Source organism: Lepisma saccharinum, chromosome 18 (assembly GCF_977018435.1).
Source record: "Lepisma saccharinum chromosome 18, izLepSacc3.1, whole genome shotgun sequence".
In the NCBI taxonomy this organism is placed as follows: Eukaryota; Metazoa; Arthropoda; class Insecta; order Zygentoma; family Lepismatidae; genus Lepisma; species Lepisma saccharinum.
Genome location: NC_139246.1, coordinates 32,437,022 through 32,464,762, shown reverse-complemented (window position 1 = coordinate 32,464,762; position 27,741 = coordinate 32,437,022). Strand labels below are relative to the sequence as shown.

Here is a 27,741-nt window from a genome sequence, read left to right as displayed (position 1 = left end):
AATTACAAATTTAGGCCAGCGTGAGAATATATGTATTTTTCAATAACTCAAGAACAATTCATGAAAATAAATACAAATAGACGATTTTTCAGTTGGTGAGTTTCAAATATAAGAACTCTACTGTTGGTAGAAAGTGAAACCACAGATAAACGTTGTGCAACATACCGTACCACAAGCAAACTTCTAAACAGTAACATGACGTTTGTGATACATTTTCTACAGATGAAGAGACTGAACCGTGTGGATTTTATTGTTCTAAATATGTAATAGATATTAGTCACAATAAGTTCTGCCTTCTTGCAACTGGTGATCCAGTGTAGTTTCTACTAATATCATATAATACAAAATAATTATATCCATTTGCTTTCACTACCAGAACTACAAATTGCATTGTTAAATCTATTGTTTGAATGACATTAGGACCATATAATAGGAAATTGCAGCACCCATTACCTGCAAGAAGAAAAAACGTATAAATATACATTGAAATTACCAATCCTCTGAATAGTACTTAAGTTCTTTATTGGGCTATAGACACCATAACAATACTCACATTGATAAAATATTCCATTGAGAAATACAGAGAAAACAGTCTATTGTAATAGAAAATTAGGTAAAAACTAAGATTTAGTTACTAGCAGGAATACCCTCCGAGCAGAACAGGAGGCTACCCCCAGAAAACGACATCTATACTCATTCGTTTAACAACCGCACCAAATTTAAGAAAGAGGCATTCATATTATAAAATATAGTTTTTCATCAACTAGATGTTTTGATCCAGGCTTCGTGAAAATTTTTGTTGTGAAATATGTCCCTAGAAATACACAATTTCTTGTTTTGGTTTCATAAATGTCGATATTACTTGTCGTTACTTTACTTACATAAATAGCAATTTTATGTATAGTATTTTCTGGTGCCTCATAAAGTAAACAAATTTTGAAATTTCACAACTCTATGCTTATAACTTCAACGATTAACCAAACTTCGTTCGTATTTTGAACGTTCAGCACTTAGATGTTTCAAAACGCTGAGCTTATACTGTACTTTGAATATTTCATCAAAGTATGGGTTATACATTGTCACTCAATGCTTATACCTTGAATGTATTGTCACACCATGCTTAAACATTGAATGTATTGTCACACCATGCTTAAACATTGAATGTATTGTTACGCTATGCTTAAACCTTGAATGTATTGTTACACAATGCTTAAACATTGAATATATTGTCACTCCTTGCTTAAACCTTGAATGTATTTTCACACCATGCTTATACCTTGAATGTATTGTCACATCATGCTTAAACTTTTAATGTATTGTCACACCATCTTTAAACCTTGAATGTATTGTCACTCCATGCTTATACCTTGAATGTATTTTCACATCATGCTTAAACTTTTAATGTATTGTCACACCATGTTTAAACCTTGAATGTATTGTCAATCCATGCTTATACCTTGAATGTATTGTCACTCTATGCTTAAAACTTGAATGTATTCTTACTCCGTGCATATAATTACTTAGAATGTTTAACACTCTGTGCATATAACTTGAATATTTCATCACTACTTGGTGTATTTGAACCTATGGAATGATATATATACGTACGTTGCTGAAAGTTTCCAGATGAACAGTGAACATCCTCTTCCCTGTAATCTTCAAGGGGTAGAGCGCCCTTACGGAAATCATCCGTGCAGCATATTTCACTCTCTCAGAGCACCCGTACCATGGGCTTTCGTAAGCAGCATTCTTTATCGCCATGCTCTGAGGAAGATAAAGTATTGTGGGAACTTGATTTCCACCGAGAATGATAACCATAGACGAGTCATACATTGAATATTCAGTACTTATATTATGACAGTTTATCTTAATTTAGAAGCATCTTAGCAACTAAGTAACAATGCTAATGTTATGTTAATGTTCAGCGCCATACTACACATTGCAGGCAATAAAACATAACAAGGTAAATCTAGATAAAATAACTGAGGCGAAACCATAAAATTAAATATTAAGAAAATGGTAGAACCTTGACAATGAGTTCGTTCCCAAACCAGGATATGATGAACAATTCCCCGACTGTTAGCGTCAAATACTCAATAATGCAGAAGAGTTTCATCCCTCTGCCTTGCACCTGAAAAAAAAGGTCAAATGCTAATAAATTACAAGTAAGTATTTAATATCATTACCTATTGTGCAATTAATTATATTGATTGATTGATTTGGTGTTGTAAATCCACTTTGTGCACATTAAGGCTAATCGGGACTGGACCTACAGTGTAAAGTGGAATCCGAATCACTTATATACCTTCATCGGGTATCGAACTCGTGACCCCTTGATTACAAGGCATACTTTGCCACCACTGCGCCATCTGCGGGGCCCACCATCATGGGCGGAGTTTGAGCTTTTGCTTTGGGGGGGCCGGACCCTGGAAAAGCATATGATGTACCTGAGGGTTATTGAATATCCCCTAGTTTATAAAGGGTCCGGAGGCCTTCCCCCGGAAATTAAAAATAAAAACAATAACTTAAAACACTGAGTTTTAGGCCTTTTACATTTGAAAATGTTAAATTTCCTCGCTTAAGTAAACAAATATTAATTAGTATATTGGTTGTCAGCTTTAAAAGAAGTAAAACAGTACGATTGTTGCATTTTGCATTTCATTATTTCTTTATTGATACAACACTCGTATTAGCTTAAAAAAGTTACGGTACAATAGTAAGCTTCAGAAATTTTAGAAAAATTAAATTGAAAAGTTTTTTTTGGATGTCTCAGCAGTAACTGTTGACTCAACACAAAGTCATTTTACGTTTTTCTTTCTTCAAACTGTACACATCAATCAAACCGTCTAAGACCCGCTATTGCCGCGCAATTACCGCATATGCCATCATGTCAAACGTCAAGATTTGCGGTATGGCATCATAACAAAAATGTAGTAACTGAACTTAATCATGTGTTATTTCTTTAGTCTTCTTTAAGTTGGGGGGAGGCCCCCCTGACCCCTCCAGAACTCCGCCTATGCCCACCATTAATTATATTAAGTTATAACATAGTCAGTTCTATCTGATAATTTTCATAAATATTGACGTGATACAGATACATTAAAAGATAAAGGAAATAAAATGCAATATAAACTTGAGCTACAGAATATGTAGTTAGAAGTACAAGAATTAATTATAATAAATTGTTATGGTATAACTGAATGGCTTGGTACAACATCATGACGAGCCACACTTTTGCCGAAAGTTTTTTCATCCCAAGTAGAGTGTTGTTGCAGGATACAACTATTTCAAGTGATACTTTCGTAAATTTCTAAGATAAAGCAGCACAATGCAGATTAACAAACTTTCCCTCTCTTTATTGAGAAAATGACAAACCACTGTGTAAAGTGACGTGTATCTTAATCCCAGGAAAAAATTGCTTAATTTTGACACTTTGTTACATAATTAAAATGATGATTCCAGTTTTCCGACAGACGATAGTGATGAGGACATTGACTACAGACCATCAGGTGAATTTTCACTTTTCATGTCAAATAAGTAAACAGTAAAACAATCTGTGGCTTGTCATAGTATTGTGTCAATAAGTTCTAGAACTTGTTGGGGTAAAATATTTTATGCAGATTTATTTACGGCATGAAATAGATTGATGCTTAAGTATGAAGTTCAACGGATGTCTTCGTGAATTAATAACTACTGCTGGCTAGACACCTAAAGAAGCTTAATGTTGTAATAGTTATTAAAGTTATTTACAGAATGTGGCTAATCATACTGTTGGCAGAAGACTTTCAGTTGATGGCAAGAACATGACAAGCCAAATCATGTGGTTTATTCTAGAAAATAATTATACTTGGGTTAAGTAATCAATAAAACATGCCTTGTTTGAGGCATAGAAGAGATAACATATCAAATTAAAAAAAAATATGAAGCCTGACGAACATTAAAGGAATAATAAAAATTATGAAATTTTTCAAATGTTAAGATCGCTCACCTGAAATAATTACCGGATATGGCTTGTAATGTTGTTATACAAAGAACTTCAATTACATAATTATAAATAAAAGTGTGTTTCTTGTCTCCATATTACACAAAGCTGTGTGAACATTTTAATTTGAAAGCTGTGGCAGATCCATGTCAACTCTGTTCTTACAATGGGGTGTCAGGGAAAAGCAAGGAGAACAAGAGAGGAACATGTTCTGAGACGGGCGGTCTAATTTAATACTCCACTATATAATATACGAAATGCTCATTTTGGGCTAAAATAACATTTATTGATTTAGCTCTTGCGATTTGGTGGGGGCTAACTGCTTGACCCCCTTTCTGGCGATAGCATTGGTGCCGTATCATAAATGACGTTAACTTATAGAATTATTCTATTGTTCTAAGTAGGAGAGTACTGAAAGATACGAGGGTTGCTTGAAAAGTTTCAGCAAACTACCACCAACATTAGCGCTAGTGTTAAGCTATTATAAAAATCGGAAGAATAGACCTTTTTTTATGTTTAAATTATTTTTGATTGTTTGTTTAAACCTATTCGTTTATTTTTCACAGCAGTTTGAAGAAGTAATTTCGTGTGAGAAATGGAAATTTCTTGTGAACACTTTCGGGCAATGATTTTTTTATGATTTCAAATGTAGTTTAACACCGAGACAATGCATCGAGAGACTTCATTTGGCTTTTGGGGATGAATCACCATGCAATAGGACTGTGTAAAATTGGTTTTCCAAATTCCAGCATGGTCGCACATTCCTCAGTGATGAATTTCATGAAGGTCGTCCATCCACGTCTGTTGTTGATGCTGTACGTGAAATGATTGAGAGAGATCGGCATGTGACATACGGTGAGATTCAGGCATCCTTGAACATTGACAAGAAAGCAATACATACGATTTTGCATGGTCATCTGAACGTACGGAAACTTTCAAGCCGCTGGATCCCACACAACTTGACCGAATCTCAAAAACAGGGTCGTGTAAATTGGTGTAAAGAAATGCTCAAAACTTTCAACCGAGGCAAGTCAAATTTGGTGTAATACATAGTTAGAGGGGTCGAAACTTGGATCTATTTATACTAACCCGAAACTAAACAGCAATCCACTGTTTGGGTGTTTCAAAGTGAGCCGAAACCAACAAAAGTTGTTCGTTCGAGGAGTGCTGCCAAGCAAATGATTGCTTGTTTCTTCTGTTATATCGGACATGTGGCAACAACAGCTTTAGAAAATCGACGGACTGTAAATGTTGAGTAGTATACAACAATTTGTTTGCCAGAGGTCATTATTCTTCACCACGACAACGCCAGTTCCCACTCAGCACACCAAAGTGTTGATTTTTGTCCAGTAAAAATGTCGAATTAATGACTCATTGTCCGTACTCACCTGATTTATCACCTAATGACTTCTTTTTGTTCCCACACATGAAAAATAACATGCGTGGTGAGCGATTTGTGTCGGCTGAATCAGCTGTTGACGCATTCCGAACAGTGGTTTCTGAGGTATCAGCTTCAGAATGGAAAAAATGCTTTCAAAATTGGTTTGAGCGTATACAAAAGTGTATCGATCTTAAGGGTGAATACTTTGAAAAACAATAAAGCCATTCTCAGAATTTCACATCTTTTTTTTTCATATTGATTGCAGAAAATTTTCCAGAAGCCCTCGTATAACAATTGCTTGAAAGATTACGAAGTGCAATAAGGCTTACTTTAGTATCTTTCTTCGTGTACAACCACAATATTGTACTTTTGTTTGGGTGTATAGTGTGTTTCGTAAAAAGAAAGCTTCGAGTGTGATTGTGGATCGACCGTTCACGGAAAGAAGTGAAGAAGAAGGGTCTCAAGTTCTTGTTCGTGTTACATGCGTAGGTTACTGCCACTAGTGGCGCTAGTGGCGCTATGTGATTCAAGATGGTGACATACGAACAGAAGAAGGGCATTTTCGGGCTGTTGTGGCAGTGCAGAATCACTTTTGAACCAAATTCGAAAAGGATGCACCGCATAGGAATTGCATTGCACGTTGGTTGGAGAAATTCGAATCCACTGCTGACTGTTGATGTTCGGAGACTTGACATCCGAAGCTATGTTTGAGATGCGTATGCGTAGTACTGAGCTACCGTCTGAATACATGCGCCTGATCAACATCGAATACTTGAAAGGTGCATGTAAGACATGAAGATTTATTCTGCAATTCGAGTCATGGATGTTGTGGGATGCCATTTCAGGTATGAACCAATCAGCTTGTATTTTTAACAATCCTTTTTTAATAACCCTGTATATATTCTAAAGTCACTCACTGTGGTTCCATCAAAGGCCAAGAGGCACGTAACCAGGAGGCTGAAGAAGTGCATAACCAACATCCCAGGACCGTATATCCTCTCCATCTCGTCCACCAACCTAACGAAACGAAATTCAAAATTTCTGTTAGATACGAAATGATAAGTACCATAATACAGTAGTGCCATAACTAGCTTACGAACCTAAGAATCATGTCTATAGCATTACCAGTTTTCTCCTTATGCTTACAATGCTATTATTATGTCATTTGTAGTTAACCTTACATCAGATCTACACGTTATGTTACCATCTGCTGTTCTTAGTATTGGTATTTCTATACACCCTGTATAGTGTTTCCGTTGGTGAAATTTTCTTCAGAAATACTTACTCTCGATTTAGGTAAAGTTCGACACAAATTTGCAGCATTTTATGGCTATATCAACATAAATTGTATTTCTGACAAATCCTGCATGTTGATTGGTCGACAAATGATTATGCTACAGAGGGTTCCGGGTTCGACTCCTGGTTTGGCCATGGATGTTTATTTGTGAATGCCCCTTCACCACGTACATCTAATAATCGTTCATCCGCACCGTCACGATTTGCCTAAGGAGGCAGAAAAGCAACTTCAAATTAGATTATGCAAAACAACGTACTCCATTGTAATTTATCGAATGTAATTCTAGACATTTTAAAGTACTATAATGATAGATGAGAATAATTTGGGAGTTACATAATGTCATTAATAGAATTCGATGTGATGAGTTGTTATGACTCAGTAACTAGTATTTGTTACTTCAAAATGAAATTACACAAGTATCGGTATCGGCATCGGTATCGGTTGGAATCGGTCACTGGGTCAGTATCGGAAAATGATGGTGTCGACTTAACCCTAATATATAGGGCAAGGGGCACAAATTTGCAATACCAGGTTGTTTTTGACCATTTAACGCCACATATTTTTTAAAATGTATTTGAGAAACTCACCTCCTCTTCCTTAATTAGTGCTTTAATAGAATATAAAGTTTAGACTACCTAACATTATGGTAATTATTTGTAAATAACATTTTCCTAAACGTTGACATGATTGCTCCACAAAAGAATGGGGTATAAATATTGAATACTAGCAACATTGTGCAGAAAATGAACATATAAACAGAATTAGAATGAAAACATTAAATAAGTGAACACTGTAAAGTCACAAGTATGGGAATATCCCTGAACTTTACCTGTCTGTATCACTATGATTATTAGGTTCTGTTTACCTACTTACAAAAATCGCAAACGTAAAGTCCATTATCATATCCTGCACATTCTGTATGGCCCTACATATCACATTTTGCACTTAACCCATTCTTCCTCACCCTTATCATCAGAAAATCGTCCAGAACAGAAGATACATTCAGCATCGTCACTACTTGGTGTTCTGCCACCTGACATACTGAGATCAGAAGAGTCGTCTCTCACGCTGAATAGGCTGACAGTGTCCGAGTCTGGTGATTCGCAGTCCTTTGGTAATGGCGTCTCTCCCTTTTTCCATTTTTTTAACAGGCTGTTTCTTAACAGCAGTGGACATTTCGATGGAAGGCTTATATGATAATGACGTCAGGATATTAGAGGTCCCTGCTTTCCTTCTCCTATTTCCTGCCTCTTCTAAATTGCAGGAGCAAGTGAGATGTAACATGGGGTTGCCACTGCACTTCTATCAGAAGGTCCTGCTCCATCTTCGGGTTTGGATTCAGATAAAAGTCCGTTGCAGGTATTTTCTGAAGGGTGATCTCATGGGTGGTGGAATCAGTTGATTTACTAGGCCTACTGTTCTCGTTGTGGTCTCCTCAACTATATGCAAAAAACTCAGCATCTGTGAAAATATTTGGATTCACTGGGTAAAGTCCAGTCACACGAATACTGCCTTAGCAAAAGAAAAACATTATTCTGGAATTATAAATATTCAATACAAATATAGATTTGTCAATTTCTAGCCCTAAGAATCCTATGAAGTCATCAGCACAACTTACGAGAATATACTACAACTTACCTTATAATCTCACAATGCAACTTGACGCAATATGTAACAACAGACATAACAGTGTTGTCGTTGACATTCCTGTTCTCATCTGGATCTACTGTGGCTCTAGCAGAAGCAGAATTGTTTTCAAGACGTTCCTCAAGATTGGAACCAGGCTTTGCTAAACCCTTTAAGCCGGACAAGGTATCTGAAATATGATCCAACTGCGTACCAGCCAGCATGAGTATTAGGATGAAGAAAGTGTTGAATGACACGTTGCTGATTAAAGCGATCGGACCAGCAATGTTTTGCAGCCAATAGGCGATCTCGTAAGCTGGAGATACCTGCTCGTCGAATGGGTACCAAGCTTCTATCGGTAGATACCTGTAAGGCTTGAACGGCGTTGAGGTATTGGTGTCGTTTCCAGGCGAAAGGTAGGCGATTGCAATTGGATTAGTGTGCCAATGCGCTATCATGGCGAAGCCATAAATAAGAAGGGCTATGGTGAGTTTCTTGCATCTCTTCTCCGCCGCATCTAACAGCTTTGCTCTCGATTTCAAGAACCTTTGGTCAATGATACAGTGGTCCCACATGCGTACGAACTTCAGAAAGTCATTTCTGTTGAAGAGCATGAAGACCTGCTTCATCAGGGCACCCAGAAAATACAGCATCACGACAGCATTCTGCGCCACCTGGCTGATGTCATCAATATAAATCACGAACTTTGCTATGAAGAAGAATGTGTGCATGGCAGTCATACCTACGATAAATATGAACGTGTACATGTTGAAGAGTGTGACTTTGCAGAAATGAAACCTTGACTTTTTAAAACCCCGAGGCCAGACGCCGATGATTCGGAAGAGTGTAATCTGGAATGTTGCGTACTCATCCAGAGCTTTGATGTACAAGTCCTGTGATGTTTGATACTCACTTAAATCATCCATACCTTTCGGTTTTTTTACTTCGAAATTTTCAATTAGAATCTTTTCTATCACCTGGTGTATCTTAAGACAATCTGATTTTACTGATAAATAAAGATTCACACAACTACAACTTTGTTTTCCAACTTTTAAGCAAGAAAAGTGTTATTTCCTGAACAGTTAGATATTACTGCCTGCAGATCTCAGGACTAAATATTGGACAAATAATAGCGGGCAAGATATTTTACAACCAATCAAAAAACACCAGTCTAACGCAAGAATTTGACCACATAAATGCAACACACACTGTAGTACTGGAACACCTATGTCTATCAACAACAAAGGTTCACAATTTGTACGAAATCTCAGTAACTAAAATCACAGTTCGTACATCTCAATTTTTGTCAAGTCATTTATAAGTTTCTGATTACTGCTTTCTACCTTAAGCTATCATTAAAGGCCCTCACTGCCAATTACCAAATACCAGTTTTGCTTGTAACATTTCATATTCAAAGGGATACCTTTTGATTTGTAATTCACTTTTAAGATGTCGTGAATGTTTCGCGGTTATTTTTTTGTTTTCGACTCTCTCATCACGATGAATCAATTTTCCACTACGCCGTGATATACAGTTTTACGTGAGGCAGAAATATATACCCAATGATATACATATAACTTCTACTTAAATGCAGTTACCACTTATGTTCTATTTATTGTTGATCCCTCCTGCATTTTGTATGACTACTTCTGTATAAATATTATGAGAGATTCGTCCAAAAGTTAATTGTAATGAACGTTTCAAAATTCTGTCGAAGACTTGCTCTCATAGTATTATTGGTTCGTTTCCTTGAAAATTGTTAATTTAAAGCGTAAATCAGCCGCATTAAGTATACGAGAAGGAGGAAAAGTCTATGTTATTAGATAAAATGATTTCCGCCAGAGCACTGTAAAGTCGGCCTTTTGCCTACCCGTGCATCTTGCCCCGTGAGAACGGGTTTGCCTTCTCAACGGCCCACGACAATTAGTCGACTTGCGTCTTTACCCGGGTTCCTCGTCTTCAAGGCGCTGTCGCTTACAATGTAGCTGGGCATTCAACAAGACCCGGGCGCCTGCAAAACCTGCTGGAAGGAAACAGCCCTCCGGCAGCGTGTTGCTTTAGGCGTTTATTCAGCATGTGGACAGCTGCAGCCACTGTTGCCTACTTACGTAGCTCTAAACCTTACGAAGTCCCAGGACATACTTTCTCCTCCAATTTATATACTTAGCTCTTTCGGTGTAAGCAGTTTTTATCTTATTGCCAGAAAATGCACGCAATATTACAGCTTTATTTTTTAAATGAATGGTCGGGCAAACAAAGAACTCCTCATCGAAAACTAATAGTTTTTCATTGCATGGTGTCTTAACCAAGTACGCAGTGGCGCAACCACAGGGGGACAGGGGGAATTGCACTATAACCTTGGAGGGAGATGAAGTCTAGCGGGGGTATGCAAGGGGGGCAAACATTAAAGTACAAGAAAAAGCAGGATAGCAGAATTTAAGAGTAACAGGGCTAAAGGATAATCAAGATGGAATTAGTTGTCATATTTTTCTTGTATTTTCCTTCCAGACGGCCAAGGGCATTTTCAGAGTGGGAACGGAGGGTCAATTGCAACTCCTCTATTTCGAATTTTATGAAAGTAGAAATATATTATAATATATTATACAGTTTCATCAAGTTCAATGCCGTAGCTACGTGGTAGCGGGAGTCGGCCCTGGGAGACGAACGATCTAAATGAAAAACGTTTTAAAACAGAGAATGCAACGGCGACTCATGCTAACATTGCTGTCAATGTTGGTTTGTTATGAGATCGATAAATGTATTATGTAATGTATTTAAATATGCATTAAAGATTAAAGATTAAATATTTCAATACGTACACAATTAAGTGTTAAAATGTTGCTTAATATGTATTTTATTATTTTACGTCGCTCCATGTTGTATATGTGAATAGAAAATATTGTACAATTCTCCAAATGTTACTTGATAGCCCTGAAAGATTTCTAAGTCCAGAAATCGTTAATATGGCAGCATAGCTCTTGAGAACGAGCAGAGAGTACCGAACGTAACTACAGATTGCTCTACTAGGCGAGAAATTCTGTAGTGAAAGATTTACATTCTTGTTTATAACATGAAGTCAGAAACTATATTCGCCCAACATATTAATAGAGAACATAACGGAATACCAAAGTATGAGGAATAATTTAAGAGAATACTTGCGATTCGGCATGTAAAAATTGGAATCAGAAAGATTATTGTTAGGTTGGAAACAGTGTACTTGCTCGTGGTCCACCTGGGGGAAATCGCTGTCAAGTTTGAACGCAAACGGGCATAATTGCGAATAGTTTATGCAAATAAAATATAATAACACCTTGCAAGGTACTGTGCAATGAGCGAAATGTAATAATTCTCGCAACCTGTAGTGAAAATGTTATCGTCGTTTAGAAATGGGGTAGCTTGCTCAATCATCAACACGTTTCAAGGCATATGCCTCAAGCGATGTTCTAGGGTGTTGGTAAAACACTCGCATGACAGATATGTTTTTCTTTCCCTTGAAATGATGGGTCGCGAGTTCAAATCCTAAACCCTCCACAAATTTCTTTCTTATTATTATTTGTTTTTGTAAGTACAGATACATTGAGTATGGAATTTTGTAATTATTTTTTTTTATTTGATTTGATTTAGTTTATTTTACTTCGCGTTTTGTGCCTTTTGGCTAATTTGCAAAGATTGGGATGAGTGATGAAATGATGAAATCAATGAATGGACATTCACAAACAACCAAGCCAGAGCGGGATTGGAACCAGGGACCCTTGGCGTCGCAGCGCGATGTGCTAACCAATCGACCACAGAGTCCGGCTGTAATTAGATTGACTATATTTTTAATAATATTCGCGAAATGTAATTCGGTGTGGATTTCGACGAATGTTCCAGCAGCTCAATGTATTTTTTTTTTCCTTCTGGCAATATGGTATACAATTCAGAGATGAGATTTATTTCAAGGCAGTAACTTTCCACCCAATCGAGGCATGCTACACGTGAAAAGTCTTACAACCCCTGTCACACACGTCGAACATGATACCACTTCACCACAGGTGCCACTAAAACTCAACATATAGTTTGAAAAATGACAGTCAGCTGCTTAGGTCCGTTACTACAGCAAAATCTCCTATTCGTCTCCACTATTAGTTATGTGAAACTTGCGTAGAATTACTCATGGATGTGCAAGTGTGTGTGTTCAGAAGTTCAAAGTACTGAGAAATGCTGGAGAATGAAGAGAGGCCAAGCACAAACCTTTTCGATCTGACAAGTAGCAAAAGTAAATTAATGTGTATATATTAATTGAGAGAGAGAGAGAGAGAGAGAGGGGCGGGGGGGAGAGGGAGAAAGGCACTTCAATCTCCCAGATTGGTATTTACAATTTCATCTTGCGTCATTTGAGAAGTACGGAAACAATATATTGTTAAACTACAGAAACTAAATAGTGGACTGTCATTTTTTAAACTACATGTTTATTACTAGTAGCACCTGTGGTGTAGTGGTATTGTGCTCGACTTGTTTGACATGGGTCGTAAGATCGGTCTCCAACCACAGCAGATACTTTTTCAGAAGGCGAGAAACGTTTCAGGAAATATTTCTTCAGATTCATTGAAATAACGTTGATTTCTTCCAAGAGTTCGAAACCTTAAATTCCGCAAAGCTATCTAAATTGAAGCAGGCAATCTGACACCACGTGACAGGAATCACATAGGAAGCATAGCTTAGTCATCGCTATGGCTCGGAAGTTGATGACCTGTAGAATAACCTTAAAATTGTTTTAAAAAATGGCCTACAATACTTCTCGCGCAGAAAATGTAAGATTGATTTTTTAAAATAAATTGAAAGAGAGTTGAATAATTTCATAAAACTTGCTGTTTGGAGGATTAAACTACTAACTACTGAAGCAAAGGGATGAAAGCAGTTAAGTGCAAATTTAATTCCCTTTATTTTAACTTCGTCCTCCTCTGTGATCGTGCGGTCTAAGGTGCTCTGCTTTGGGCTCCAATTGAGGGACAGAATGAGTTCGAGTCCACTTCGGTTCTGTCACTGGCTTCTAGGCCAATGTATAGGGCCGATGGCACCCACCACCGTGAAGAAATTGGGGATCTAAGAGTGAATAGCGTGAACCTATCTCGGAACTCTCCTACAATGGCTGGGGGTTCGATTTGCTCTTCCCACGTAACTCAATTACCGGTTGAAGATGTCCACACCTCTAGGTAGGATTCTGGGAGGGAGACTGGCAGCCAGGGGATAGGCCTAGGTCTCTTCAAGGGCTGTAGAGCCATGGGTTATTATTATCATTTTTACTTCAGTTTTTTTTTTTGTATAAATCATTCACCTCCTTTGAGAATGGATCTTCCACGACGGCCAGTAATTGAAAATACATTTGTGTTTGTCGTACCCAAGATTATATATTTTCTAATATTGTGACAAATTTAATTTTAAAGCACAGATTAAAGCGATAACATTAGCTAGCAACAGAGTCTCGAAGTAGGGTTCGCACAAAGTAGTTTTAGTTTGCTGTCAGAAAAATTAATTTACCACAATTAATTATTTAATGCATTGTCAAATAATTCACTTGAAAATAATAGTTGTGTTTTCCATGGTTATATATTCGTTTAATGGCGAGCTTCTAATAAGACCATGTCAGGAAATTTAAATCTATAAGTTATATTAGCAAATGCATTTAAAATTCAACAAGGAAGAAGAAAAATCAGCTTCAAACTTAAGAAAAATGTAACGATGAAGTACAAAAAATCTGAAAATGACCTAAAAGCAAGAAAAGGGTCGACAAACACAAAAAAAATAATACATTCCCTACGCAAAGTATCTGTACTTACAAAAAGAAGGAAATAAACAAAATTGTAGACGGTGTTGGATTTGAACCCGCGACCCATCATTTTTAGGGAAAGTAAAATATATCTGAGGTGCGAGTACTTTGCCAATACTCTACAACCTTGCTGATGTCTGTGCCTTGAAACGTGTTCATGTTGGAGCTAGCTATCAGATTTCTTAACGACGAACACATTTTCAGTACAAGTTGCGAGAATTATTGCTTTTCGCTCATTGCACAATACCTTGCAAGGTGTTATTATATTTTATTTGCATAAACTATTAGCAATTATGCCCGTTTGTGTTCAAACTTGACGGTGATTTCCTCTTGGTGGACCACGAGCAAGTGCAGTGTTTCCAACCTCACAACAGTTTCTCTGATTGCAATTTTAACATTCCGAATGGCAACTATTCTCTTAAATTATTCCTCATACTTGAGTTTTCAGTTATGTTATTTAATAATATGTTGATTTAATATAGTTTCTGACTTCATGTTATACACAAAAATGTAAATCTTTCACCACAAGATTTCTCGCCTAGTAGAGCGACCTGCAGTAACGTTGGCTACTCTCTGCTCGTTCTCAAGAGCTATGTTGCCAAAGTACAAAGTACTGGACTTAGAAATATTTCAGATCGGTCAAGAAACATTTTGAGAAGAGTGCATGAAAATTTTACATACCATATGTACATTCGGAATGCATTTATCATGCACTTTCTTTCTATCAAAAACAGTTTGTGTGTTTGTTTTCTATTATTAGCTAATGTGAAATTATCGTGTTGAAAAAATATTTCAAATCTAGTGTTTGAACACAAAGGCGTTAGAACCGACTTCAACCCATCCCCTTTTTGCATGATTTTTGAGAATAATAATTCATTTGATGTTACATTATTAATATTATTGTTATTGTTGTTGTTGTTGGCATGTATATCCAGATACTTGCCCATCCAAACGAAAAATCATGGTTTCGGCTCTGCAGGACCGTAGACAGAATTGATTGGCGGGGGGCGCTCATTGGTTATCATTAGGGACTGCTTCAAAAATCAAGTCCATTTTCAAAGGTTTAATAGTATTATATGAAAGTAAATTGTGTGTGTGTGTGTGTGTGTGTGTGTAATCATTAAGTTAATATTGGACACAGAAAATCTAGAAATATCGTTCAAATACTTTCAGTATATTTTCAATATCTTCAGCTACGTCTGAACCTGAGATAAATTTTTCTAATTACTTCCTGCTACTTTGACTTCGGCTAGTAAATCAGATGAAATAATTTTACGCCTATCTCTTCTTGGAATTCTGTGAATTTAACTATCAATTTTTGAGCAAAATATTTTCTGCAGTCAACATTTTCACTCGTCATTGCAAATAAATTTTACAAAGTAGTTTACCAAACTTCAGAAAGGTGGGAGAGTAACGAAAATGCCCCTAGCCCCTGCCTGGCTACGGCTCTGGTGTTAGCAGTAGAACAGTTGCTCTACTCGCGACCTCGGAGTCGAACGTGACATGTTCCAGTACTGCCCTGGATTATTGGTAGTTTACGACATATTCTTCTGGAGCCTATAGCACGGAAAACCTATTTCCATGTGGGTGGGGGGGAAAAGTAGCAACATTCTTAAATCTCATTTCATTGGCGACGTGGCTTACGAATCTTTGAGTTCCCTTTTTAAGTAGTGGAGACCGTTTGCAGTTGGCAACACTGCAGAAAGGTGTGCTACCGGTGCAGTTTATACTCGAAGCAACTACGTCATGACGAGGGAGTGGCGTGCAGTTGATTGTAAGAACGCACTGAGACCTACTAGGTATCGTGTTTACAATACCTGCCAGGAACGATCTGGGCAGGTGGTCAGACAAGCTGCTCAAGCGAGGGTGTTGCGCAGATTGCATGACATTTTAGGAGCGATGTCTTGCGAACGGGTCTACTCCAGGTCTTGTGCAGGTCTCTGATTTCCGCCTCACCATTTATCTGGAGGGGTAAGGAAAAAACTACGAATAACCGTTAGAGGGATAGAACCTCCAAACTCCCGAACACTACTCTGTCACCTTAACCCTGCAAAATTCCTCTTTCGTCACAGGATATCTTCACTTCTTGCCTTAAACGAGGGCCTCGGACTCTAATTTGACTACTAGTCGTTCTCGAATTAGTCCAGGAGCCTATTCTCCATTTACTGCAAGAATATAGTCGTTTTAAACAAAGGCACGTGACGTGTGAGAGAAATCCTATTGGTTAGTTTTGATGGCAGCTGTTCCATACAGATCTTGCGATGAAAATATCGTATAACACCCATATATTTTATTAGAACAGAAAGATAATTCTCTCGATTCTTGGCTATCAGAATCCCAGACAGGAAACATACACTAGGAATGTAAGGATTACTGAGTAAAGAAGTTACATCAGTCTTCATGGGTCACTCGGCGTAATAAACAAGGAAGTAAGAAGGTACATCGAACCGGAATTTACGGCAGCAATCCTTCGAGGATGAATAGTGTGGTTTCTGATAGTTAGGAGGTTAGTCAAGATGTTAGAGAGAAGTTCGAAAGTGATTAGGCCAGAGGTACAGAGCTGTGTTAGTACCTCTGAGAACGGTCACTCTTTACGTCGACACGCTGTTGGGAAAAGTCTATTCTCCGAGCCAACGTCCACTGAGAACTTCAGCACCTATTTGAACCAGGTAATTTTTCCCATCATAATGCCGAAACAATCTTTTGGGTAGACTTAAATCCAATTTGTGTGTATTGTCTATTCAATTGTAATTCATTCACAACCTCTTTTATGAGTAAAATGGCCAAGCGAGTATGAATGATGAAATGAGCTATCGCCAACCAAAGGACATCTAAAAGTCCCAGGTTCGATCCCGTCGTTCCTAAGGGAACGATACGATATGCCGTTAAACTACATTCTTACTTTGTTTTTATCTGAGTTAAGAATTAACTAATTGGCAACCCCGCATGTAAAGGGCATTTGCTTACATTTACTTCATTTTTACCGTGTAAAGGAAATAGTTGTGGTTGATATTCTTCTCAGCAGACAATGTGTAATTTTCTATGCAGTTGGTACAGTCATAGAACACGTGAATCAGGATGTTGTCTATCCAGCAAGATTAACTTTCTACGCTGACTGAAATACGATTCTGGTCCTTAATGCAGTTTTCCTGGACATCTTCTCTTCATTTTGTACCTTTATGATCTTCCAGAATACCTTTCCGAACCCTTCTTTTGTTCGATGATCATTGCAAGATATATAGTTAAATCTTAAGGTTGTGTCCCTATGTCGCCCTACCACATTGACATATCTACCTGTTACGTTCCCCGGTTTATTCTCAATTGTTCTACTTACTTTTATTCCTCGACGGCGAGTATGAGACTTGTGGGAAATCAGATAAGGATATGTGTACGTAAACCTTACTAACTCTCGCACACAAAAAATATATTTAGATGTCAGTTAATGTTAATATATTACACTTGCACTCGCAATTAAACTCCTTATTACAAACACAATTGTATTAATATCATAATTGTTCTTGACTACACAAATTAACAGATTCACATTTCCAAAATCACTATCCAGCAACTCAACCCAACAAAGATTTATTGGACTTACAGCTTTTCAGTTGGCTGTTTATGCCCAGCATACATTATAAGTCATAACATAAATTTTTAATATAAATTTTACACACAAAGTAAATAAACGTTCTTAAATACAATTTTATATAACTACATTAACTCATTCATTAACAGAAATATATCCAGCAACCAAGGTACCTTTATAAGGTAGGCCATTCCCGAGGTTCCGAGATTTTCTCCCATGATTCTGTGCGCGCTATGACGGCATTAAGAGGACAGAATGGAACTTACTTCGTTATCGTATACGGAAGCTTGAGATAAATGGGTCGATTATTTACTTATACACACTTTTTCTTGAATGCCGGTAGAATGAGAACAAATCAATTTGTTTGTGCTCTTGCCACGTGCAATAATAATAGAAGAAAATCGCCTGGAATAAAGTGATCATCGCTTCCCAAAAATTTGCTGTAGCAGGATTGATTCAATTTGTTCCTCCAAATTTCGGACTTACCCAGTGGTGCAACCACAGGGGAGGGCAGGGGCATTGTCCCCCAACCTTCGACGGAAGTCAATTCTAGGGGGGGCAAACATTGATGGCCAAAGGCATCTGCAGGGGACACAGAGGAGAAATTGCCCCCTTCTATTTCAAATTTTATACAAATAAAAATACATTTCGTAAAATTATCTTGCTCGCTTTGCTTGCAGTGCCAGCCAGCTTTTCTCAGTCTCGTCAAGTTCAGAGACGTAGCTAGGGGGCGTCGGGAGTCGGCCATGGGCGCCAAATAATCTATTTTTTTAAAAAAATGTGAAAGACAGAATGCCTTGGCGCCATGTGATATTTTTTGTTCCTTATTAAATCAATATTGTTTTAAATTGCAAAAATTGGATCAAAAAATTTTCTTTCTCGCTTCGCTCGCAATATAATTGTTTTTTGTAATGTGATGTATTTAAATAATATGTTTTGTATATATGTAATGAAAAAACTTTGAATACGTACATAATTTAGTGTTAGCATCTTGCATATGTATTTTCTTATTTTATGTCGCTCCATGTTGCATATGTGTAAAACATATGAAAGTTATACATGTTATATGTACAAGAAAAATATCTTCGGCATGCATTTATCATTCATTTTCTGCCATTCAAAAATACAGTTTTTGTACTTGTTTTCAATTATTAGCTAATGTAAAATTTCTGGCGTTGAAAAAATATTTCAAATCGTTTGTTCAAAATAAATGCTTTAGCACAGACATCTACCTCCCTTTTGCGTAATTTATGAGGATAATAACGTCTTTGATACTACTACTACTACCACTAGTAATAATAATGCCATTATTAATGTTATTATTATTACTATTATTATTATTGGTACGTTTATCCTGGTACTTTCTCCCTCCAGATAAAAATTTGTGGATGCGCCTCCGGCCTTATCTTCCACACTCGCCTTCCATATCATCACGTATGCAACTTTCAAAAACCTTTACACAATCGGAACTCAGTTTCTAAGTATTGCTTAATTGAATATCGAGTGCAAGATAAGATTTATTAGCTTTGAAGTTGAAACATCGTCCGCGAAAATAATACTTTGAACATCTCGTAGGTAGCGAACACTAAGTAACAATTGCACTGTTACTTTACTTTATGTGCGTTTGTTGAGAAATTGTGCTGAAAATATAATGTACGACTTACAGGACAGGCGTTTCTCCCCTGCACATCCTTTCAATCTTCTCGTCAATCAATGAGAAGAAATGTCATGTAAATAATGACCAAAGAAGCTATTCAATCAGGCCCGTAGCCAGGAATTCTTTGGGGGCGAAGTCAATCCTAGAGGGGGCAAATTTTTAATATATTGTGTCGCATTGGCACATATTATGGTGGGGTACACAGAGGCACTTGCCCCCTCCCCCAAAAGCTATAAGTAACAGAAAAGGAATAGTATCTTGAAACTGCAACGAAAAAAAAAACTTCGAGCAACATCAAATAGCAATATTTCGATAATGAATGACCTTTCCAGGTTGCCAAAGAATATAAAGTTTAACATAACTTTAACATGCCTTCGTAAGTATTTCTCTTCTTATATATTATCAGCACACTATTCAAGAAAACAAAAACCTAATTTTGCCGGATCCTGTGACTGAGTGGTTAGCACAAGGGTCCCGGGTTCGAATCCCGCTCAGCCATGGTTGTATGTGAATGTCCATTTATCGTTTTCATCATTTCATCACTCATTTCCATCTTCGTAAATTAGCTAAGAGGAACAAAACGCGAAGTAAAATAAAATAAATCAAATAAAAAACAAACAAAAAAAACTAATTTTATGTAGTGTAAACTGAAAAAATTAAGGGGGGTCTCCAGCCCCTTGATCCCACCTTGGGTGCGCGCTATTAACAATAACAGGGTTATAGAACACTCTGTGTCTTGGCTCGAAAATTATTTATCTCAAATTATCATCACATTATTTAAGAAGCCATGAACCTAATTTTATGTAGCGTAATTTCCTGAATGGGATGCTGGAGTCCCCTGATTCCCACCTTGCATACGTGCTTGACTCGATAATTATTTCTCTCCTTAAATTATCGTCACGTTATTTTATTTCACACCACAAGAAACCAAAAACCTCATTTTAACTATTGTAAACCGCAAACTTTCGGAGGGTTCAAGCCCCCTAAGCTCCCCCTTGGATACGTGCCTGCTGCGAGTGTCCCTTCATCAATTTAAACTAATCATCACTCATCCTGTTCGTCGCAATTAGCCAAAACTGGAAGAAGACACTAAATAACCTTGGCGATCAACTGGAGAATCTGAAAAGTAGCGTAAAAATATTAAAGGGAAATTCCAGGATATTCAGTAAAAAGTCATATCAGAATATGCCCGGACAAGAACTTTCCTTAGAATTAGACATTTAAAATAAATGCAATAGTTTAGCTGGAAAGAAAAGCTGGCAGTGGACTACAGCCTACAGGGGCAAGATATCACGCATATAATGTATGAAACATAAACTATGCATTGTTTCGGAATAAGTGTATTCTTCAATCGCATATTTGATCTCTTGTTGTCAAATTAAATTAACAGCTTTGGTGTATAATATCAAAAGATGCATGAAAACACAGCGTTTCATGGGCCATCTGTTACATTCTACGCATAGCTTTCTTCCTCTCGTGTCCGCTTGGTGACGTCACAAGCTCTAGCCAATAACGTGCAAGTCGCGGAGTGGCCCCCTCTGTCCAGCAACATTCATAATATCTCCCTCCTAACAACCCACAATCAAATGTTTTTTAAAGTTAGTCCATAACCATAACAGACTACCCAATTGAACAAAACAAATTACGTCATCATAGACAATCAACATATTAAACACTTAAAATGATACAATAAGTCGGTGCGTATCATACTTTAGATTGACTTGCCTCCAAGATGTTTCAAATAATAGCAGTCACATCATAAGTGACCAAAATACAACCTCTTTACATGTAATATATGGAAATTAGGCTCGGAGACGGAGAAACGATTTGGAAAGTTAATTTTTGTTTTATTACATTCATTGGGTCCCCCTGCACCTCCGGAGAAAAGTTACCGGGGTAGGATACATACATACATTTTGAAAAATATCCACCATTTTGAAAATTTTAAAAGGTTCCTTTTGGACGTTAACGGTGGGTCACAAAATTATGCTGCTTATGCAATTTTACTTTAAACGGTTTCAGAAACGTATACTGTACATAGAAAGCACAATAGAGTATATCTTCTGTTTCGAAAGAGGGCGTATTTTTCCTTTCAAAAATGTTGATATTCTTATGAACTTTCATGGTTTGGAGACCATAACATCTTGAAACACGCATTTTTCTTGCTGTTATCATGACATTCATGTTTTTTTTTTAGAAAAGTCTGTTCTTTTGAGGCATTTTTGACGATCATGTTCAAATCTGACCATTTTCATAGCTGCGATCTAACCCTTCCTCCCATTTATTTAAATTATTTTCAATTGTTGTAAAATGTTTTTGTGATGTTTTTTAATTTTTCTTGAAATGCCTTTTCTTTGGATTTTTAATTACTTTTTAATTTTTTTTTTTACCATTTTTACTATCATGTTCAAGAACAACCATTATCATAGCTGCGATCCGACCCTCCGCTCCATTTTTTAATTTTTTTTAGCGTTTGTGACTTTTCCGTGGCGACCATCCCGAAGTTGAGACGAGCGACGAAACTTTTCTAAAAACAATAGTTGGCTATTGTTAAAATATACATAAAATATACATATAGCTTATACATATATAAGGCTGTGCGACTTAACCATTTCCCTTTCCATTGATAATGGAAGGTTAATTCCTCCAAATCTGACATGCCTGCCGGATCTGAAGAAAATTTTTATATTTTTAGCGGTTTTATTTACTTATCTGGTTTACTCTCTATATACATTTTTTGTACTTTCATCATAATAACAATAATGATACTTTGTCATCTGCGCTCATAATTTACCAGCTCTGAGTACATTTCAGAGAGTATCACCATATCTTCTACTTCTCCAATCTTTGTAGCTGTGAAAATTTTTACACTATCGTGCAATTACATTTGGCCGTATATAAAATAAATCACACCTTAATCGAGTTTTTAGCAAAAATTAGAGAGTGATGAATTAATGGATATTTTCTTCTTCAATTTAAATATAACCTTGAACAATGGACGACCTTGGTTTTTCCTTTCTGTGCCTTCAGATTAGCCTTCCGGTGCAGGTTCGACTCTCGACTCACCTACCAACTATTCTAACTCATCTCCACTTCCATAATTTCTCAATAATTAGGAATACATAGCAACTTTTCTATTCGAAATCCCAATTTATGCTGTCTGTAAAACACATTATTTTCTAGCACATAAAAATTTGCCTGCCATTGGAGGGTAGGGTTTGTGCCCCACACTTTGTCTTTTTATTCTATTATTTTTAATTACTTCCCCAAATAATGAATCATTGATGTATATCTATGTCGATACTTTCATCTTCCAATAACAATATATGGGGCTCTACTAATTCAGGTTCTTGATTTTCTGGCAAAATTTGCAGTCTCTCTGCTGATAGCATCCGACATATTTTGAGTGGTCTTACAGTGAATAGCAGAGAATATTTGTCCAGAGCCGTACTCCAACGTAAGACTTTAGAACTCCAGTTCTTGCTTGTTCGAATGTACGTCAGAGCTATATTGTTCGTATATAGATCAAAATGGCGGCCTAGTACATAAAATCTGAACAATTTCAGGGTATACAAGATAGCCGTTCATTCTAATTTTACCGTCCTCAGATTTGTCTCGCTCTCTTTTAACATCCTGCTGCAGTATCCAGCTGGTTGATACTCATTTTGTTTGCGTTAGGTTGTATGAAAATGCCCCTTACCGCTTCTTGCCTTGTTTCCGTATAAACTCCGATCGGTTTCTCTGGATCGTACGGCAGTGAAACGGGTGCGTTAATTAAAGCTTGATTTAATTGTTCAAACGCATCTTACTGTGTTTTTACCCACTTAAATTTCTTCCCTTTCCAATAAGTGTCAGTAGAGGCATTGCTTTTTTCGAATATGATGAAATGAAACATCTTACGTAGGAACATAGCCCGAGGAACTTTCTTACCTGTTTACACGTATTTGTCCGTCTATAATTCTTAATTAAATCAATGATTTTATCACTTATTTTATAGCCAAATCTCCCACATTTATGACCTAATGCTATAATTTCTGGAAATACAATTTTAAATCTTCATTTTGCAAACATTGTAATAGCTGTTCTATAGTCGCTAGAATTTCTTTAAACATAATTCTGAAACAAAATACATCATCTATATAAAATTGGAAGTTATAGCTATTGATGCCTTTGCATGACAGTTAAACAGAACGTGTCATCGCCGTAGGCCTAGTGATATGTCCAATTGGAACATTGACCATCTCAAAATGACCAACAAAAGGGACAGAGACAAATGTATATTGTCTAGAATCTTCTGTCAATGGAATTCTATGGAATCCACTTTTCAAATACCCACAACAATAAAATATTATTTCCCCCATATTATGTAATATTTCTTGAATATTTCCTACGGGGGTTGTATCAAACACTGACTAGTACAAAAACGAAGATCTTGAATAATTCTGTATTTTCCGTCTGGTTTACGAACCAGAATGATTTGAGATTTAAATGGCAAGTCTGAATGCCGAATTACACCTTGTTTTAACAATGTTTGTACTTAATCGTGTATTTCTCACTTAAGATGCACAGGAATTGGATAGGGCTGTATGTGAAGGCTTGAATTATCTTTTAATCTAATTCTATGTTCATAATTCGTATCTCTACCTAAATCCTCTTTTGACCATACGAACACATTTTTGTATTTCACTAATAATTGTAACAATTGTTTTTTTTCTTGTGGTTACATGTCTGGAATAATTTGAAATGTACTTATGTCAGGAACTGTACTGCTTACATTCTCTGACTTTTCTCTGACATTTACCTGTGCATTTTTACAATTTTCATTTATTTTCTCACACTTTTTAGAAATTTCACAAGTTTAGGCTTTCCCGATTATAGTTTAGAGGATTTGTTATGCAAATGAGATGTGACTCCGGATTTAAAAGAACTCTGGGAATTATCAGTTCCATTTTATTCTGAAACTGCATATCCGGTTCCAACAACGTCATAGTTCTATCTTCTGAAGTTATTAATTTTAATGGAATACACAAATGTGTTATTGGGTTCATTCTAATTTTCCTTGGCGCAACAAATTCTGGCTGCAAGAGACTTAATTATTGTTGCTACTTTAATGGAAACATCGAAAGGCTTCCCATTCCAATTTTAATCCGATTCCGAGGCGTGGTCCCGAATCGTCTCAAAACAAGCCGATTCACTTCAAAATGAAGATTCGCCTTTTGACTCTTTAAATAATCATTCCCCAAAATAATTCAATGAGCAAAATTTTCAATAATCCTGAACGGATGTCGGAAAGAATATGCGTTGATCGAAAATTTCAATATTACGATTTCATTTATCTCAAATTGAATATTTGTGACGCCGAACAACTGTATTGATTTTAAATCTTCTTGCATCACAAGGAAATCCTTCATTCCGTAACGAACCTTGCCTCGTTGGGATCTTAACCAAGAATCTTAACCATTATGCTTGGGTGATGTAGTTTTGTCATTCATTCATCCTCACTGGTGATCACTCGCATTGGCAGATAACTTGATGGTAATGGGCGAGAGGTTACTTTTCACACATGTAAATGGCACAACACTAAGAATTTGGGTTTATATCTTCTAGTTTAGATCAACATGGTTAGAGAAGGATGTTACCTGTCCATTCGATGATGAAGAGTTCATCGCAGAAGACTCTTAGAATTGCGCTATGCAAGCTCGCTCAAGCTCCCCGATGTTTCTCGTTCCTCGATCCAAACCAAAAGACCCCACTTCGCCCGTTACACTCTAACTTATCCTTTTTCCTCGATCCCCTGGTTATTGCTCCCTAATATCAGTTCATCAGCAACTCAATTCCAATCAACCAGGAGGATTCATTTAATACTGACCTAGCATTCTTTGAATGCTTGAGAGAGTAACGGCCGACGAAGGAGGTTATTGCTTCTGGCTTGCTACATTTCTCTAATCAGGGGAACCTGTTACGATTTCCCATTACACTTATTTGCGTGCCGCAATCAATGAGAAACCTTTGTTGTTTATCACAAATAGTCCATTGATATAAATTAACTACTCCTTTACGAAAGATCGAGACCGCTACTTGGTGACCCACTAGTTTTGCACATACGTCTGCTTTATGTACAGTCACTGGGTGTTTAAAGTATCCCTATTTCGATCGCAGGATCGTTCATAGTGATTTGGATACTTACAAAGCCTTCATTTCTGATTTTCACACATGTCACCCGATTCTCCTCTACCTCGGGGCGCGGATGGCTATTGGAACGAGAGACGGCACTGCCCCATTTGGGTGCCCTGATAAACCTCTACTTCCTCTTCCTTGGTAAATTCTATTCCTATGGGCCCCCTTGGAAAATGTCTTAAAAATTTCTTCATTAAAATTTCGTCTATTAAAGGTGCTACTACTTTATTTTCCTTGTCATTCTTTTCCGTTGCCCTGTGTCATCAATTCCTAAAAGTTTAAAGACAAGCTGTTTAGTCTTCCTCTTTTACAACTGTTTCTGAGTTCGATTTGTCGGTGTTTTGTTTTTTAAAGTTATGCAGTTCTGTCTGCATAGCATTCACACGGCTTTTTGAGTTCCTGATTAGCTTGTGAATTTGAATTATTTCTGCCATACACCAAACTCTGTAACAGGAGAGTGCTGACTGCTGACTGGGGATTTTTGTTTCACCCAGCTGATACCACAAAGAATGGTTCAGCGTTTCACTAAGCAACTGCTTTATATTTCTCTGTCTCATTAAAAATTGAAATTTCTCAAACTCCTTTAACAGTTCGTGGATACATCCATAACATCCATACTGTTTTCTGTAAGTTCCCCTTATATTTTCGGGCTGTAATCCTGAACGCATACTCTTAATTTGTTTACTTATATGCATAACAGGGTCTAATTTAACCAAAAGCAACTGTTTGTATCTAAATTATTATGACACGGATTCGGTATTATTATGGAACCTATATTTGATTTGTTCCGCGAGTTCTAATTTATCTATGGAACCAGCGCATTCCTATATCAGTTTAGTTTTAAGCCGTTCGGACGTGCTATCACTATTACTTTGACTCTGCTTCCAGGCCTCATACCTCCGGAGGGCTGGACCGGAAAACAAAGCAGGGAACATCTGCCTCTTTCTATCCTCATCTCATTGATTTAAAGTACATAAACTATCAAAACGATCAATAAATTTAGATACGTCTTCCCATGCAGTACCTAAAAAATGCAGGATTTCAAGTTGACAAGGGTTGATAAAATTAAACTGTGCCATCTTTCGTGGCGGGATTCGAAACAGTTCCCTTGCGGTCTGCTCTTGAATCTCCTTCCACCGCCTACGTGTCACAACCGGACTTCGTACTGGGGTAGAATGAGCATTCTGGAGTCCTGCTTCCTCTTATGTAATTCCCACACCAGTTTTCGACGAACAATCCTATCTAATGTCTCGTTTAGTTTGTACTTTCTTTCTAAAAAAACATATTCAACATTTCCAAAACAAGCTTAAAAGAACTTTAAAGGACTCGCACCCTCAAATGCATTTAAAATCGTCAAGGTTGGAACCAGCACATATAAGGATATGAAAGTAAGAATTCTTACCCGTTTCAGCGATACACATCAATCTCCTCGGAACTCTGGGGATAATCCCCAATACCTGCTTCACCAATGACTCGAGATTCAATCCCCCTTTTTCAACATCACAATCCCCAGTTATTCCGCTGTCCTCCCTCCTACTCGCACATTTCCTGCTTATCTTCCTCAGTAAATCCAACTCGGCAATAGCTGTTTTAAACATTTCATTATTATTTCCTGACTGGGCTGATTGCTAAACGTCTGGGAGTAATTACACCTTTTATATTACTAAATTCCTTCTTCCTGATTTTCAATATTTATCCTTCCTTCCTTTATATACATAATTATCATCTCTTTACGTTACCGCATCCAAAGCAAAGTTCCAAACAGTTACATACAGTTTGTGATACATTTTCTACAGAGGAACAGACCGAACCGTATATATTTTATTGATGCAAATATGTGATAGGTATTAGTCAAGATAAATGCTGCCTTGATGATGCAGTGTAGTTTGAACTAATATCATATGATCTAAAGCAATTATATAAATTTGCATTCACTACCAGAACTACAAATTACATGGTTAAATCTATTTTTTGAATGACATTAGGACCATATAATAGGAAATTGCAGCACCCAAAGAAGAAACATATAAATATGCATTTTAATTAGCAAACCATTTGAATAGGACTGGGCTGTAGGCACCACAACAATACACACATTGATACCAAACAAAATTATATTGAGAAAAAACAGAGTGAACTGTTTATTGTAATAGGAAATCAGGTAAAAAATATGATTTAGTTACGAACAGGAATGCCCTCTAAGAAGAACAGGGGGCTACTCTTTCC

The 27,741-nt window shown here is 37.0% G+C and overlaps 1 protein-coding gene across 1 annotated transcript; it reads right to left on the bottom strand.

Moving 5' to 3' along the window:
- Positions 1-399: 399 nt before the first annotated feature.
- Positions 400-17,807, bottom strand: LOC146002203 (odorant receptor coreceptor-like). The gene is made up of 5 exons (XM_083139919.1): positions 17,694-17,807; positions 6,281-6,380; positions 2,027-2,131; positions 1,609-1,764; positions 400-453 (listed from the first exon to the last, which is right to left on the bottom strand). Exons 1-5 carry the CDS (start codon positions 17,726-17,728, stop codon positions 400-402), a joined length of 450 nt encoding a protein of 149 aa, XP_082996045.1. The 5' UTR covers positions 17,729-17,807.
- Between the last annotated feature and the right edge of the window lie 9,934 nt (positions 17,808-27,741).